Source organism: Accipiter gentilis, chromosome 1 (genome assembly GCF_929443795.1).
Source record: "Accipiter gentilis chromosome 1, bAccGen1.1, whole genome shotgun sequence".
NCBI lineage: Eukaryota > Metazoa > Chordata > Aves > Accipitriformes > Accipitridae > Astur > Astur gentilis.
This window is the reverse complement of record NC_064880.1, coordinates 47,822,058-47,839,331: the sequence shown is the minus strand read 5'-3', so window position 1 is coordinate 47,839,331 and position 17,274 is coordinate 47,822,058. Positions and strand designations below refer to the sequence as shown.

General features: G+C 41.6%; 1 protein-coding gene across 2 annotated transcripts; it reads right to left on the bottom strand.

Annotated features, from left to right (window-relative positions):
• Nucleotides 1–43: 43 nt before the first annotated feature.
• On the bottom strand, nt 44–16,830 carry UBXN4 (UBX domain protein 4). 2 transcript variants are annotated; one of them, XM_049809793.1, is made up of 13 exons: nt 16,696–16,830; nt 9,647–9,749; nt 8,749–8,777; nt 7,778–7,896; nt 7,029–7,191; nt 6,473–6,575; nt 4,809–4,863; nt 4,491–4,655; nt 3,568–3,695; nt 2,454–2,556; nt 1,972–2,103; nt 1,431–1,639; nt 44–680 (listed from the first exon to the last, which is right to left on the bottom strand). In XM_049809793.1, the coding sequence occupies exons 1-13, from the start codon at nt 16,820–16,822 to the stop codon at nt 542–544; spliced, it is 1,575 nt and encodes a 524-aa protein (XP_049665750.1). In that variant the 5' UTR covers nt 16,823–16,830; the 3' UTR covers nt 44–541. The 2 variants fall into 2 exon arrangements, with proteins under 2 accessions (XP_049665750.1, XP_049665760.1); XM_049809803.1 differs by having other exon boundaries at nt 7,077–7,191.
• Between the last annotated feature and the right edge of the window lie 444 nt (nt 16,831–17,274).

Here is a 17,274-nt window from a genome sequence, read left to right as displayed (position 1 = left end):
TTGTGACACAAGTACTTCAGAGGAGCCTCACAAAAGACAACAGTTATGTTTTCTGGAAAATAGTTTATTGAGTGCTTGGGGAATTAAAAACTACAAGGTTTTGCTTGCAGTTGCAGAAGCAAGAAAAAAGTTAAACATAAATTAGTTACCTGATTTGCTAATTATAGTGCTTCTGAAACCCTCATTTTAATCAGTCATCACCTACCATGACCTTTATATTAATATGTGGCCCTTAAATTTATGTAGCAGAATATTTATAGTTTAAAAAGTGCCTTTCTATGGCAGAAGGGTAATGATTATGAAAGCTGAGAGAGATTTTCAGTCTTTTTAACTCTTTGCTTCTAGGCCTCAGCTACACCCACTTGATTTTTCTGACTTAGGTGACTTTATTCCATACTCCACTGCAGGAATAAGAATTAAGCAATTCAGTCAGTGTAAAATAAGCCCCACTTGTCCAGAAGCTTTAGTTGACTCAGATCAAGTAAGGGAAGGAAGGAAAAAAAAAAAAAAGCCAGACAGTGATTAGTGCAGTTACTCAAAACTACATTTGTTGTGTAGAATTTCCATTCCAAGTATTGTTTTCATCTTCTCCATCATCTTGTGTCCTCAGTCTATATATTTTGCCTTCTTTTTTGAAGTCTTCCCCCCGCTTTTCCACTACTCGTTTCCTGACGGCTTGCCTAGGGTACAAATGACAGTGAGGTTTGACAGTTTCCCTGGTAGTAATTACACACGAGAAGTGAATGCAATAAAAGTGCAAATCATGCATCCTTCCTTTTCTTATCCCCAATAACAGTTTTTTTCAGCCCCTTGTTTCCTTGGGAAAGAATACCCAGCTGAAAATTTGTCATTTAGCAGTCAGTCAAACTGACAGAGTCTCATTTCCCCTGGAAAGCACCTGTCATTGAAGCGATACGTGGCCGCTTCACGTGAAATGGCCTAGCGGCTCTCCCAGTACAGGGGAGGCCTCGTTCTCCAGGCAATACAAAACCTTAACTGTCAAAAGCAGACTTCAGTTGCTTGAGTTTCTTGTACAACCACACCATAACAATTTGACATCTAATTTTCAGGATTTTTATCTTCCAAACAATATCAGCTGAAGCAAAGCCCACAGTTGTAGTTGCAGCTGAATTCCCTATTCATAAATGACGGGAAGAGAATGCTTTTTTTACTCTGTACTTGGAAATTGAAGCAAACAATGAGGAGGTTGCTTAATCACACACGTAAAACCTGAGAAATCCTAGTCAGAGCTGCCATGCAGTTTACCACCCACCAGGTTAAGCCTTTTAACAGGATGGAAGGGTGGTGGCCAGAAACTACACAGAGAGGGCAGCAGTTAAAAGACAGATACAGTTCAGTTCCCCACTACAAGATGAAAACAATTCCTGCAAGGGGTTTGAGAAATAGCTGCCTTAAACAGCTTTGATTACCTGCTTTGCTCAATGCTGCTAGATGCGGAAGGATTTGAATGGTCTTGCTGATGAGCTGATCTCACAGTAGACTGTGAGGGAGGTGGACTCGTAAACAGGAAGTTGCTAATAAATCTCCAAACCGCTAAGAGGGGATAAAGTATTGTGCCCAAGAACTTCCACAGATCACCGCCTGAAGCCTGAACAACAGAAGTAGCTGGTCTTCCCGCCTGGTCATGAACACGTAAAGCAAACTTGTCAGATATTAAAGTCATGCACTTCTAGACAGAGTATTTCATCCATAATTTAGAAGCAGCTCAGCAGACACAAGAGAACTCCTTTGGTTACACACTAGACAAATATCTACACCACCATTTATCTGCTTCAGAAAAAGCCCTCCCCCAAATCAGACCTGACAAAAATTAAACTAGTTTTGCAAAGACACAGAAAAGAACAAAATTAAGCCAAGTATTACCATGACCCACTAACAGCAAATATAGAGCTACAGTACTGCTGTTTGCAAAAAAATGTAAAGCAAACAAACCAAAACCCAGCACCCTACCGGCAGCAACACTACTGAAGCACTCGGTGCTAACTCTAGCTCCAGTAATTTCTTTCCATAATCTTCTTTGGTAAACTCCCTTCTGGGAAACATTGTCGCCAGTGAAAAATTGCCATAAGCATTACCAACTGTCTGTGAAAATATAAAGAAAACATTTTGTTTATAACTGTTCACTTTTAAACAACTGCAGATTTGCCAGTTGAGTATACCTTGCCATATTGACCCAAGAGTTCTATATCAAAGTATCAATCATCTTCATATAGAGAAACAAAGGATTTTTCATATCCTACTGTCTCTTAACTAATGACATGGTGCACTAATACAAAGGCAGTTGGTGGCGCTGGAGAAGGCTGCTACCAAAACCCACTTCAAATAAACAAAAAGAAAAGCAGTTGATGACAGTTCCACCATGATCAACAACTAGTTGATGCTACACCAAGTTGTAATCAGCACATAGCTGAGAAAACAAAACACCAATTTACCTGTGCAGCAAACTGCCTTGCTTCTTCCAGCCGTGCTTCAGATGGGAACTGGTTAGTAAAGGAAGATCCATCTGGGAGGCGGAACTGAATCCTGGCTATTGCACTGCAGGACACGTATCGGGGTCAGTCAACACATGAACAGTTACAGACAAATGCTCCTGGGGCTTTAGTTTAGTAGTATTGAAATGTGGGAGAGAGGGACAGTCATCCTACTCATAGCAGTGCAGATGGATTATAAGTTTGGATCCACAGTTGGTAACCACCTGCTTGTATCTCACAATGCATCTGCGAGTCCAAGACCCATCACCATTCAAACAAGATATTTATATTAATCACGCAAAAAAAAGAATAAGTGAATGAAATATAAACCATATTTCGTTTGTGTAGCCTGTATTAGTTTTGTTCTTTTTTCAAGAAGTTGTATTATGAAGGCACAGACAATTAAGCTGGCTTGGCAAATAATTTTATATTCAACTAGCTATGGGCCAGCATTACTGTGTGAGTTTCAACACCAACACAGGCTGTTACTCCCGTGCTTGCCCTCTGTTCAGGGGCAGTACTAGACTCACAGCGGCTCCGTAACTCTACATAAGGTCTCTATAGGCTAAGAGTATTTTTTAAAACACTAGTGTTGGGCAAAGCAGGAGATCCTCTGACACGGACAGCTGATGACCCCAGTCAAGCCTTGCTGAATCCAAGCCAACTGCACACACAGCCAGACAGCTGTGTTGGCACCACACTCCCAGCACAGTTCTGACATTGTCTAGTCATTCTGTCTAGTCATTATCTATCACATTCTCACCTTACCTAGTTCCCCACCATCATATGTGGTATTTAAATCAAAGACCATACAGAAAAAGCTCTTACCTAACTAAAATAACAGACAAGGAAAGGTGGTTAGTGTTCCATGAGGAATGTCAGAAGGTTGAAAGTTATCAGAGAACATAGTATTCATGTAAATGGCTACAAATAAATATTAGAAAACCAACTTTTTATGTCACTGTTAGACATGGCATCAATTAATAGATTAGGATATATATTAAATCTCTTAAAAGTTTAAGTTTCTTTATCTCTCTCCCCCAAAATACACACTTTTCTCTCTACAGGAACTCACCTTCGCTCCTTTTGAGATGCTTCTTTTCTGGCCTCTATTTCAGCCTGTTTAGCCTGAAGAGCTGCAGCTTTTGCAGCTTCTGCTTCTTCCTTCGATTTTGCAAAGCGAGCTGCTCTCTCAGCACGATCCTGTGAAAGGACCAAACACAAACGTTAATTTTTACCATAAATTGTAGCTTAACTTTCATTAAAACGGAGAGCTACGATCTGTACTCAGATTGTCCCCAACCAGGGGACAAGACAGTACAGCTGCAAAGAATTATTCACCGCCAAGCTGCACAATCTCATGTCATTAGCCAAGATGACACTTTCCAATGAGTCGCTTCATGCAAATAGTTGCTAATAGACGATTTGCCCTGCAAGTTTAACACTCCAGTGAAGAGAAAGGGAAAATAAATGAACAAATAAATAAAAAGTCTTATGACAAGTTACATGATTACATTCTAAGTGTTCTAGGCCAAAACCTAACAATAAGGAGGGATTTCAATTGTTACAAACTGCTTATATGTATATATGTACACACATATATACAAATTTGGAAAACAATCCTCACCACCATTTTGAGATCAGTGTTCTTCTGCATGTTCTACAATTAAATATTCCATGTGCTTCTGTTCCAGAACTATACTTGCAATTATTTTTATGTTTAAATGATAATTCTCCACTGGACTCAAGGAATATGACAAAAAAGTTGGTATGTTTGTTCAGAAAGAAAAGATCATGATGAATATGAACGCAGAAGCTTCACTTTATACACAGGAAACACTACATAAACCCCAAGCATATGAACTGTTACAATACCAGGCCACACTAAAATGGACAATCTTTCAACATTTCACTGAATGAGAAAATGTATCCTTTTAGTACACTGGTGGCCCTTGTGAGAGAGAAGCAGCAAGCTGTCTTCCAAAATGAAAAATTTACCATTGCAATCTGTTGTCTTATGCGCTCTCTAGCAGCCTTCTCTTCTGCCTTTTCTCTGTTCCTTTCCTCTAACATACGTTTTGTCAATTCTTCTTCCTGTCGTCTTTTGTACTCCAACATTTCTTTACCAGTTTTTCGCCGTTCAATTTCTTTCTTAATTTCTTTCTGAATAAACAACAGACACAAAAAATTGGACCATGAAATCGCCTTGGACAAGAGTAAGACAAGACTGAAGTACATTTGTTTAAAAAGGAATGAAGCATTTATTCAAATAAGGCTGTAAAAAAAATTGCAAGTGGTTTTGCATTTTTTTGTTACCTGTTCTTCTTCTTTCCTTTTCTCTTCTCGTCTTTCTTCAAGCTTTTTTGTTATTCTAAATTTAAGAATGAAGTGAAAAGTCTTAAAATTGCAGTATCTGTTATCAACATTTTAAAATTTTAATGAAGCATTTGTAAACACTTGCAGAAGACTGGAACACATGAAAATGAACTGTAACACAGTGCTAATACCTACTGTACAGTAATGATTCATTCACATGCGGGTGTACCATCCATAAAAAGATGAGGTGGTGATTCACCACCGAGTTTCTGACTTTTAATGGAGTTCTAACATATTCCTTATGTCATTTTTTCTCAGTAAATGAAGAATCTTACATCTTACTGTTGAATCAACTTGTAATACATACAATAAGCAAATACTATTTATGATCTGTGGTAATAGAAACACTAAAACTCAATCTCCTCTTAGCTATTTAAGCCATCTGGTTTCTTCTGCACATCACTTCCTAAAATGGAAAGCAAATAATATATAGCACTGACATAATGCACATGCATCTGTCTCATCTATCCAGAAAGGTGCCTTAGAATGAGGATTGACTTAAAAAAACATAGCAATTTACAACATATTTTAAGTCTAGGGAAGGGCAGGCATGACCAAACAACTCCAGGAGAAGTCAGACAATCTGAAAAATTTTGCTTGTATAGTAGCTGTTTTGCTTTTTAAAAAAGAAAATGGTAATTACCACAGAGGTTTGCCTCTGTTTTCCCCTGAAAGAAATGTTGCAGATATATGCAAATGTGGTGTAATTTAAGATTAATGCACATTTTTAAAGAGAACTTTGGTATTTATAAGAAAATACTGACTGCATTTTCTTATCAGTAGTAAGAAAAAATTATACTTATTGTCCACCATCTTTTAAAGAAAACTGAAATGAAATGTGAAAAGGTTTTAAAATATATTTTAGCAGTATAAATAATCCTACTTACTAAGTATGTGCTACTGGTTTTAGGTAGCATATTACAAACAGTATCAGTCTTACAGATACTAAACCCCAATTTTATACACTGAATCTCACACTTAAAAACAAACGATTTAATGACTGAACCATGTACTGAACCAGATACTTCTGGTCACCATACTTTTAAATACTAGAACTAGCATTGCTCCTGAGACCTCATTACTGTTCACTGATAAAACAAGAGTCTGCGAAGAGGACTCCTCCGGCTTTTTCAATATGCCTAGACTACAAACAGTCATCAAATAGACAAGAAGAAAAAGAAGCAAGATGTCATCTCTGTACAAAACCTAGCTTAGCACTTCATTACCCCAGTTTAAAGTGCTTTCAGTTCAATATTTTAACTCATTCAAAAACATGCAGCAAACATATTGTCCGTATTCAAATTATATCAAAGGGGAACCTTTATAGTTTTCCAGATTACCCCTTTCTTTTAGAGTATGCGAAAAAAGAGATTCATTTAAAAGCTGTTTTCTAGTATTGTCACATACATCTAAACAAAAGTAAGACCACATAAATGCTTGCCAGATGATAACAGAACGAGCACCAAAATCCTGTAATTAAGTCCATTTGTTAAAAACCCAAACAAACCAACCAACCAAACCAAAAAACCCACAACCAACCACAACAAAACTGCCTCCTGAGAAATAAATACAATACATTAGGAAGTCCACAGAAGAAGACTTACCTTTCTACTTTGAGTGCAAGATCATTCACAGGCTGAGCATCACTCACTTGTTCATTTAAAGAATTAGCTGCCTCCTGGCTTGCTTGACCTGAATTTGCTCCATCTTCAAGTGATTTACAAGAAAGTAATCCATAAGAGAAAAATAAGAGGTGTATTTCTTATAATTAAAAATTATTATGCTCATTGTTAGCCACAATTCACAGTAACTAGGTTATCTTAAGGAGATACAAAGTTCTGCTATTTAGACTCTCCCCTCCACCCCCCATTTGGTTTCAGGTTACTAACCCAGACAAACTTTTTAAATTGAATCCTATATCAAGAAAGCGTGCACAATTTTCATTGTATTACAAACCATAGATTTCTCACTCATTAAAACTGAGCAGAATGAGAAGTTATTCTTCCTTCTAGACTTGCAATCAGCATTCTAAGATACCCAAGTTTTTTCGCAACAAGTCCACTCAATGTATTGCCTTTCACATACCATCACATAACAACTTAAGAAAAGGAAAACTATTTCAAAAGCAAATTAGCTAGTATTTCCTTAAAAAAACATTACCAGCAGAAGGTCTTATTGAGTCAGATGTAACAGACTCGGGAGACTCACAAAACTCTACTGCTCTGGATTGCGTATTTTCTGGAGCATCGTCAGATGGACAGGAAGCACACGGAGCAGATGACTGACTTCCATTTTCCAAAGGCTGCCCTTTTACTGTGTGCATCTAAAAAATTGGGGAAAAAAATGCCCCAAAAACTATGAAACTTTGACTATTTTCCACAGGTTTAAAGGTCAAGACTAAACTATTTTCAGAGAATCAGTCCTACTATCACGTATTGTTTGTTGACTGTGATGCAAGCATACATTTCATATTTTTTTCCTAATTTTAGTCTTACGCTTAAAGTGATAAAACTATCTACATTTATACTATCTTCCAAGTATAATTTTATAAACCCACATTACAAGACAATAGTACAAAACCACGTATGAACTTTACTGAAAGAATAATCGGTATGTCATTCTAGTTCAGAGCTCTTGACATATTTCTTCAATACTGTTAGTGTTACACAGATGATCTAAAACAATCTGTGAAACCAAAAAATAACATAGCACCTTTGGATTCCAGTGCTTTGCAACCTGTTCAATTTGTGTACTGAATTTAAGTTTGCAGATTTTGTTGTTGGAAGGATATAGAACCAGTAATTCATAACTCCCCAAGGCACAGGCTAAAGGCCAGCAACATCTCTTGTCTTGAGCACGTGAGCACACCCAACTCAATCTGAAATATCCAGTCTGTCAGCAAGTGTTACCTGTTTAACTTTACGGATTCTGGTAACAAGCTCTTCAACAGAAACGCTGCCAGCAATTACTTCCAAAGGGATTCCATTGTCTCCTATAAAAAAACTCGATGGAACACACACTACAGGATCTGCACAGCAACAGTTAAGGGCAACAAATGACAGAAGTTTATAAAGTAACTTTAAAAGGAAAAGCATAAGTCCTTCCTACTGAACCTTCTAGCCCAATATTCTATCTCCACCTGGTTGCCAGCAGTCAGTGCCAAGGGAAGAAGAAAAAAAGATGCTGACAAAAATGCTGGAAAACATTACATACAACCGATTAGAATTTCTTCTTTTCTTTGAAATGGTTTAAGCCAAAATATTTTTCTCCAACACACATGCATCCGACAAGCAATTATGCTTTGACTTAAAAGACTTTGGTTTAGTGTGAGACAACATCTATGTAGAAAACAATGAATTCTTTACGGCATTAAGAAAATCCAAGTTAAGGTACTGAATTCCCTTCCCCAGCATCATACAGAATTCCTGAGCTATATGCAGTGATCTACTTAAGGTAGGCAGTTGTTTGCCTAACTTCACACCTGTATATCTGATAAGAACCCAATCCACTACTTGTTCTTCCTTCTCTGTAACTCTGAACTCCACCTAATAATTTAAAGCATTGCTTGTTTGTTTTCTAATGCTGATTAGTAATACCAATGGGTTATTTTGTTTACAAAAAGCTTTGGATAATTTTCTATTTGGAGAATTACATAGGATTAACATCAGAAAACCCCAACTTGTTCACTTTCTCTAAGAATTAACAATAAGTTGGATATATAGATGGTATCTTTTAAGTACAGTTTCTTGCATATCTTTGTGCCATAAGAAGTATTTTTAATAACGTTGCTTGTACATATATTTCTCAAGAACAGTACTAACTTGTAAAGAACAATTTTCTGTAATCATTATGTAGCATCTAAACTGATCTCAAAGGATACAAATTTGAGAAAACTGCAGGCATGCTTCGCTGTTTAAAAGAAAAGATTCGTTTAGGGGGAGCAATCACTTCGCAACAACTTTAGATTAAGTCTTTCATCATAAAAATAACTGCCCTACTACCACACACAAAACTATTTAAATACTTGAGAGAACAGTAAAAGCAAATTTGCATTGCATCTTCTCGTTAACATTTTGCATAAGTGTTGACATGGTGACAATCCCTGGTTATCACAGTTGACTATATAAGATTTAGGGGAACAGTGCTAAGAAGCAATTCAGGAAAAAGACATCTAGTCTACTGAGTGCAAATAATATAGGAAGTCTAATAAAATGTCTATAGACCATTTCAAAATCATACCATTTTTGGAAATGTCAATGCGCTTTCTGCACATGGACTGGAACACTTACACATAAAAATAGTTGAGTAATTTACCCAGGAACTTCAATGCTTCGCTATTCTATGTGTTACAGTAGAGAAAAAACAGATTTTCTCTGCAGCTTTACAGATTTTTATCTTTCTGAATTCATGAGAATTTTTAAATTCGTTATGTAACTTGGCAAATCAAGAACTGCCTCGAGTACTTGCATTTTGATTCCAGCTTTTTTACGTAACTTTTGTGTCTCTTTCTGTTGACAAAAGACAACCTCAAGCATCCTTTTACTAGTACTGAAATACAGTCCGACATACGCAATGGATATTCTGCAGAACACAACAGCAAATTTGGACATTTGGAATTTTCTCAGGCTCTAGTGGCTTCAGGTGTACTGAATTCACTTATGTTCTGGAACCTTGTATTTAGACTACATCCAAATCAGGACGAGTATTTCAAAAGCCTCTTACTCTCCTCATCGTCAACGAAAGACTGTGCAAGAGACAGAATTGGAATGGGATCAAACCTTTTGGTGTCGATTTTAATAGCAACAAAACCATCTGAGGCAGCTTCAGTCACCTTCTCATCTTCCCACCTTGCAGCCATCTCAGTAGATTGTTCATCCTCACCTGTAAGATACAGCACACACGTGATACTAAACACACCACAAATTACTGTCTCTGGTCTTATTTTAGCTATGCTTCAATTGCTTGAAATCACCTTTGAAAGACGCTCTCATGATTATTTTCGAGTCAGTTTATCATTTATTTTTGATAATCTGGAGACAACTCACTCCAGCTGACTTGCCTGGCTAACATACCAAAAACCCAATACACCAAAATTCCTTCCAAGCCAGCAAGCACATAACTTTCACAGTCATTCAACTGCATGGTGAGATGGTCCAAGGGAGCAGAACAGAGTGGACCACACAGATGGAACAGACAGAGGAACTGGTGGTGATGGCCAAGTCCCAAGATCGGCTCGATTGCATCATCTAATTGCACAACCGCAGAAGGATCTCATTTTCACATTACAGTGTATATGCTTATGCTTAAGTATTTTGCTTCAGTATACCCTCATAATATGCAAGGAGATTCCCACAGCACAGAGGAAACGATGGCTTCGCCCTGACATTAAGCTTGACCTAACATGCTAAAACCATCCACCGCTTACCCCTCATTATAAATTTAATTACCTATTGGTACACCAGCTGCTAATAGGTAAAACTGTATTTCCTACTCCTTGGAAATACATAATTCAGCAGACAAGGTTTCATCAGCTTGATGGTGTTAAAAAAAACCACAAACCAAGAAACATTTATTCATGGGATTATTTCTAACTTAGTTTTGTATTCCAGTTCCTGACAGGAACACTAACAGTAGGAGGGGAGGAACAAGAGTAACGGTAGAAGAGGAGCTACTTAAGTAAGGGAAACTGCAAAGGTGCTCTGGGGCTACAGATTCAGAAGTGTTATTCTAATCACATTAAACACATCAATCATGCATTTATCTTCCAAAGTACCGGTTTAGTGAGGATGTGGGTTAATAAGTACGATTCCGATGAATATTAACCATCTTTCAACAAGTAAATCAGCCTGCAACCATTTCTTTATCTTCAATCTGTATTACTTTCTAGCAGCTTGGAAACAACTGTACTCTTGATGAAGAATTTGAGTCACAAGTACAGAAGTATAGTAGTGCATTATTCAGTGACAACAACAAACCATTTGTTTGTTTCATCCCAGTTGCCATTTCCTGCAGTATTTTTTACTTGTTAAAGATCAGGAGTTATACGTGGAATCCCCTGGTGAAGTGCTGCTTCCTTACGGCTATAACTGCCTGGCCACAATGCTTCTCAGAGACATGTATCAAATATATCAATTTTGGAAAAGTGTTTTCCAACCACATGTATTGATTTTTCCCTGGAAGCACTGGAGCCAGTAAGAAAGCATTAATCTCTATTACTATTATTCTACATAAGCAACTAAATATTTAGGACAGTTTATGCAGGAACCTTTCCTCTTCCTTTAAGTGCAGTGCTTCCAACTGTGGTCAATGGATGCAGCTGTTCGGCCAAGAGTGGGTCGGCCTCCTCCCCCATTTCCAAATGCTCAGAGACAGACAGCTGCTTCACCACACACTTTTTCAAAAGAACATGTGCTCATCCGATTAGGCTACTAAAAATATCTAAATACTTGCCTAACACTAACTTTTCCATACAAACAACTGCTGTAGAAAAAGAATGCTGAAAGACACAAACAGGTCAGAGACTGCTCACAGTACAATCTCTGAGAGATGTGACCCATGAATGAAAATGCTGATAACTCACATTTTACAAAGCTCTAAGCCATGAAGCACAGTTTAATATTGTGGCTACCCACAGAAGACTTGCTTATTCTCACACATCTTTTTGTTTTGATAACCCTTTCTCATTTGGGGGTTAAGGTTAATTTATTACAGTTTTGTAGTAGTAATTATATCCTGAAATGAAAACTGCTGGGCCCCAGGAAAAGCATCAGAAAAGTCAAGAGGTCAAGCTGAACAGAACTTGACATAGTTCATAATTCTGCTAAACACCGAGCTATCAAAACCACCTCAGAGTTCTAGTTCCCAAGAGTCTCAGATTCGTTGTTTCTCAAACAAAAGTATCACTTTATTTCACTTAGCGGAGAGACCTGTACACAATTTGCAGTCACGCTTGCTCATCTCCTAAATTTGGTCAGGTAAATTAGATATCTGCATAGCGAAAACGTATCCATCATTTCTCAAGTGATTCAGATAACTGGAAGAGACTCTTTTTCTGCAATGATTTATCTCCTGTAGAAGGAACTTACTCAAAACCAACGCTGGTTGTCAAAGGACTATAATTCCCCATCCCTCAGCACAGTCATCAGGGAAAAGCACTTTCCTTTCGGAAGGAGCGAGATGGGCCCAGCTGACTTCTCAGTGTCCAGCATTTTATAACTACTCAGCAAGAGTAAGGATTGCCCATCCTGGAAATGACAGAAAGCCAGGACATTAAGCTGCTCACCTCCTCCTCCTCTGCATCATTTCACATATTTAACTTAAAAAGTACTTTGATACAGCGTGGCTACAAAACGCTAACAAATAGCTTGTTGATTGCAAATCAGTGCTTTGTAAAAAAATAATCTAAAAATAAAGTTATCAACAAAGGAAGAAGCGTTTCTACAAATGTTACTAAAAAGAAACAAACATTTTAGCTTGAAGTTTTTTCTTTTCTCCCCCCTCTTTTTTTCACTTCTGAAAAGCACTTTTTATGAGTGGCCTGGTATTTTCAGGATCAGAACATGTCTTAACTTTTAGAAAGAATAATCCTAAACACCTCAATCAGGATAGAGAAGGTATCTGCGAGAGTTTCCTATGGAACAATTAACTTTAGATTAATAACTCAAATAATGAGAGGAGTTTTTTAACTCTGCAGACCAGAAAACCATGTACATAACAGCTACCAACAAAATACTAGAGACATTCACCACACCTGTTTCAGCACCAGAAATACTTCTTCCCTGTGCAGCAGCAGAACCTACCAGCAGTTATTTGATGCCACGAAGTAACTCATCTGGTCCCCAAACACAACTTCCTTGCTTTGTGCATATAGAAACCTCTAATCTAATTTAAAATCAGTTTTTTAAGGCAGATGTGCTTCACCTTATGCTCCCTGGAGAGTATGGAGCAACACCTTTTATAGCAACTTCCCGTGAATTCAACAGGATATTTAATATGCTTACACAACTACACAGAATATGCTGTGAAGGTTTTAAAAACTGAACTAAAAAAATGTTAGGATTATAGCTGCAAACAAAAATGTTGAAGAAAAAAAACTGGTTGAACAACATGCAATTGCAGTCACAAACACCACCTCATTGTTAAGATAAACAGCCACATTATGCCTTGCTTGACTGAAAAATATTCTAGAATCAGAAAGAATAATCCAGTTCTTCATTTTCTAGCAGTTGTTTAGAGAAGTGCAGCGAAGAGGGAGAGGGACAGACAAATGGTAGCAGAAACCAAACAGAGGTGGACCTACCAGAATTCAGTAATTTCTGTCAAGGCTGTATCTAATAACTATCCTCCACAGTGACCACCCTACAATTACAGTTAATTTATATTTTCTGTTTCTCTCATGTAATTTTTGTTACTTTGTTAATTTTTTGTCCCCATATACACTATTGGACAAAGCACACAAAACAGAAACACTGAACACTTCTGAAAGCGTGTTTTCCTGCTCAGAAATCTGCTTTCAAATGCCCGTCTATGGGCAAGCGTGTAGCGTGAAGACTCAAAGCTACCATCACCACCCACTGTGCAGTTTTAAACATGGATCTACCCAAACAAACCCAGTCACTGCTAGCATAAAAATAGACTATTCTTTCAGCACTCAGCATCCTTCAAACACACCTGCTTCTGCACATGGTGAGAAAGTATGCTCTTGGGCTTCCCAATTCCCTTTCTCAGCAGGCGTAACAGAACTGCTTTGCGATCAGCTCCATCACAGGTCAGCCACCCCAATCCCACTGTTCCTAGGGTAGACCAGAACTCAGCAGAACTCTTGACGCTTTCACTTTGGAGATATGCTTGCCCAAGTAACACTGCCCCTTTTTTCAGGGGTCATAAGAACAAGCAAAACAAAACAAATAAAATCTTTACAGTATACTACAGTGTCAAAACTCAGTTACATCTCCACAATCAAATCTCCACTCTGCATATCTACACATTCCTGCATCCACCTGGTCAACGTTCACATCTAAAAGAAACGGCCAGTTTTATGTACAAATTCAGTTTTGTAAAAAAAGTTGGAAATAAGTTACAAAGTGTATTTCTCAACCCCTGATATATATGTATCATGTTCAAAATACTCATAAGTACTGAATTACTATTAAAAAAAAAATCTTTGTGGTGGGTTAACTTTGGCTGGATGCCAGATGCCCACCAAAGCTGCTCTGTCATTCCCCTCCTCAACTAGACAGGGGACAAAAACATGATGAAAGGCTCATGGGTCGAGATAAGGACAGGGAGAGTTCACTCACCACTTACTGTCACAGGTAAAACAGACTCGACTTGGGGAAAATTAATTTATTGCCAATCAAATGTCAGAGTAGTATCATGAGAAATAAAACCAAATGTTAAAATACCTTCTGCCCACCCCTCCTTTCTTTCTGGGCTTAACACCACTCCCAATTTTCTCTACCTCCTCCCCGCCAGCAGAGGGGGGAGGGAGAATGGGGGTTGGGGTCAGTTCATCACACGTTGTCTCTGCTGCTCCTTCTTCCTCAGGGGCAGGACTCCTCACTCTTGCCCTGCTCCAGTGTGGGGTCCTTCCCATGGGAGACAGTCCTCCATGAACTTCTCCAACATGAGTCCTTCCCACTGGCTGCAGTTCTTGACGAACTGCTCCAGCGTGGGTCCCTCCCACGGGCTGCAGTCCTTCAGGCACACACTGCTCCAGCGTGGGTCCCCCGTGGGGTCACAAGTCCTGCCAGAAAACCTGCTCCAGCCTGGGCTCTTCTCTCCATGGGGCCACAGGTCCTGCCAGAAGCCTGCTCCAGCACGGGATTCCCATGGGGTCACAGCCTCCTCTGGGCATCCCCCTGCTCTGGCATGGGGTCCTCCCCGGGCTGCAGGTGGAGATATGCTCCACCGTGGAGCTCCCTGGGCTGCAGGGGGACAGCCTGCCTCACCAGGGTCTTCCCCACGGGCTGCAGGGGAATCTCTGCTCCGGCGCCTGGAGCACCTCCTAACCCTCCTTCTTCACTGACCTGGGGGTCTGCAGGGCTGTTTCTCTTACGTGCTCTCACTCCCCTCTCCCAGCTGCTGTTGTGCAGCAGTTCTTCCCGCCTCCTTTTTCCCCTCTTCTTAAATCTCTTATCCCAGAGGTGCTACCACTGTCACTGATGGGCTCGGCCTTGGCCAGCAGTGGGTCTGTCTTGGAGCCGGCTGGCAGTAGCTCTGTTAGACATGGGGAAACTTCTGACACCTTCCCACAGAAGCCACCCCTGCAGCCCCCCAGCTACCAAAACCTAGCCACATAAACCCAATACAAAGCATTTGAAACACCCAAGAAATTTAGCAGGAAACTTTTAAACCTGAGTAGGGAGTTGGGGGGAAGATCAGCCTTTACATAAGTCAAAGCACCTTATGTTTCACAGGTGAAGATGTCAAGTGTTGCAAAACACCTGTGTCAGGAAGTTTCTTGTTGTTTACCACCTGGCTTTTCATTTTTTTTTTTATATAACATGCTAAGATCATGTCATCACAGAGGCAGAGACCTATCAGGTAGGCACTATTGGTAAACACACTGAAGTATGTTTACGGAAAATAAATAAGTAAATCCAATGGTAAAAGGCTTTTACATCATAGCACCCAACTGCCATCATGATTTGTGGGCTTTAAAATGCTGCCTTAAAGCCTGCATACGCTACCCCATCTGCTCCTCCTACACCAACGCAGCATGCTGTGGGCTGAGAAGTTCTTGACTTCTCGCTCTGTTTACTATCCAGTAGAAAATGCTGTTCTCCAAGTATAAGGAGAGTTGTGTCAACAAAGGAACTTAACTGCACTTAAGGAACTTAAAGGAACAAAGGAACTTAACCGCACATCCCCCTTGGGAGTGAACTTCTCCTTGAAGCTAAGCGAATCCCACAGTTCAATAATTCTTAAGGGAAAGACGCTCGTCACACGTTTACCGTGGTTGTTTTTTCATGAGGCATCTGAAAAACTTCAAGCCACAAGCGCTTAAGGCAAGAGTAAAAACAAGAGAAACACCACAGACACAGACAAAAAACACAAGAAGAAAGTGAAAGAGTCCGTCCGATGTCCTCCTTTGTCTTTACCCACCCTAATTTTCCCAGGCATAAAGGCAACGTACCCAAAGGCAATGTGAGTTTCTATAGGTTTCAATTACCATTCAGTTACAGAACAAACACTATAGGGACCTCGGGGGGAAAAAAAAAAAAAAAAAAAAAAAGAGGACACCGTAGACAAACAGCCAAGAAAGTCACAGCAGTAAGGCCCGCACGCCGGCCCACGCAAGGGCATGGCGAAAGGAGAAGCAAAACGCGCCGACAGCTCGTTTCGCTGCCCAAAGCCGCGGCGCGGGCAAGGCCAGGGGCTGACGGCACCACAGCAGGCCCCGCACCGCCGGGCCGGGCAGCGGGGACCCGGCCTGACACAGCAGAAAATCACGGCGCGGCGGGAGGGGGAGGCGGGCGAGCAACAGCTGGCGGAGGCGCCGCCGAGCCTCCGCGGCAAGATCCGCCCGGGGGCGAGCGAGCGGCAACGGCTGACGGGGCTGACTGACGGGGCCGCCGAGCTGACAGGGCCGCCGTACTGGGCCCACCCGACGGGGGAAGAAGGCTGCGGGCGGGCCGGGAACCGCGCTCGCCTCGGGCGCCGCCGCGGAGCCTGGGGCCATCCCGGCCGGCCTCGGGGACGGCTCCCGCAGCCCACAGAGGCCTGCGCTGCCCGAGCGGCGGCGGCGGCGGCCGCTCCCGCTCCCCTCCGGCCCCGGCGGAGAAGGCGGCCGCAGGCGCTGCGTCAGCGCGGGGCCGGGCCGTACCTGAGACGAACACGACGAAGACCGAGCTCCGCTGCTTGGCGGCGGCGATGGCGGCCGGGATGGAGCCGCCGAACCACATCATGGTGCCGCCGGACCCGGGCGCTGCCGACCCGCCGCCGAGGCGCATGCGGCCTCCCGCACCGACGGCCGCCCCCAGCGCGTGCGCCGGCCGGCCGGCCGCGGCCCCGCCCTCTCCTCCGGATTGGCGGCGGCGGCGGCGGCCGCCGGCGGCGCGCGCGCGCCCGCCCGCCCTCGGCCACGCGCCGGGTGGCGGCAGATTCGCCTCGGCCGGCCGCCATTTTGACGCCTCGGTGTCCCGCCGCGGGGCTGCGGCATTGGGCTGTGTCCCGGCGCAAAATGGCTGAGGGAAGGGGAGGGGGGGGGAGCCTGGGGCCGCTTCAGGGGGAAAGGGGCCCACGCAGCTAGGGTGCGTCTCGTGTACCCCAGGGCCTGCGGTGAGGGGCTGTGAGGACACGGTGGCCGCAGTTAGCGCTGGCCCTACCATCCACCTTGGGAAAGTCAAGGGCGTGACAGAGGGCAAAAAGGATGGAGGAGGTACGTGTTTGACAGAAATCCCTG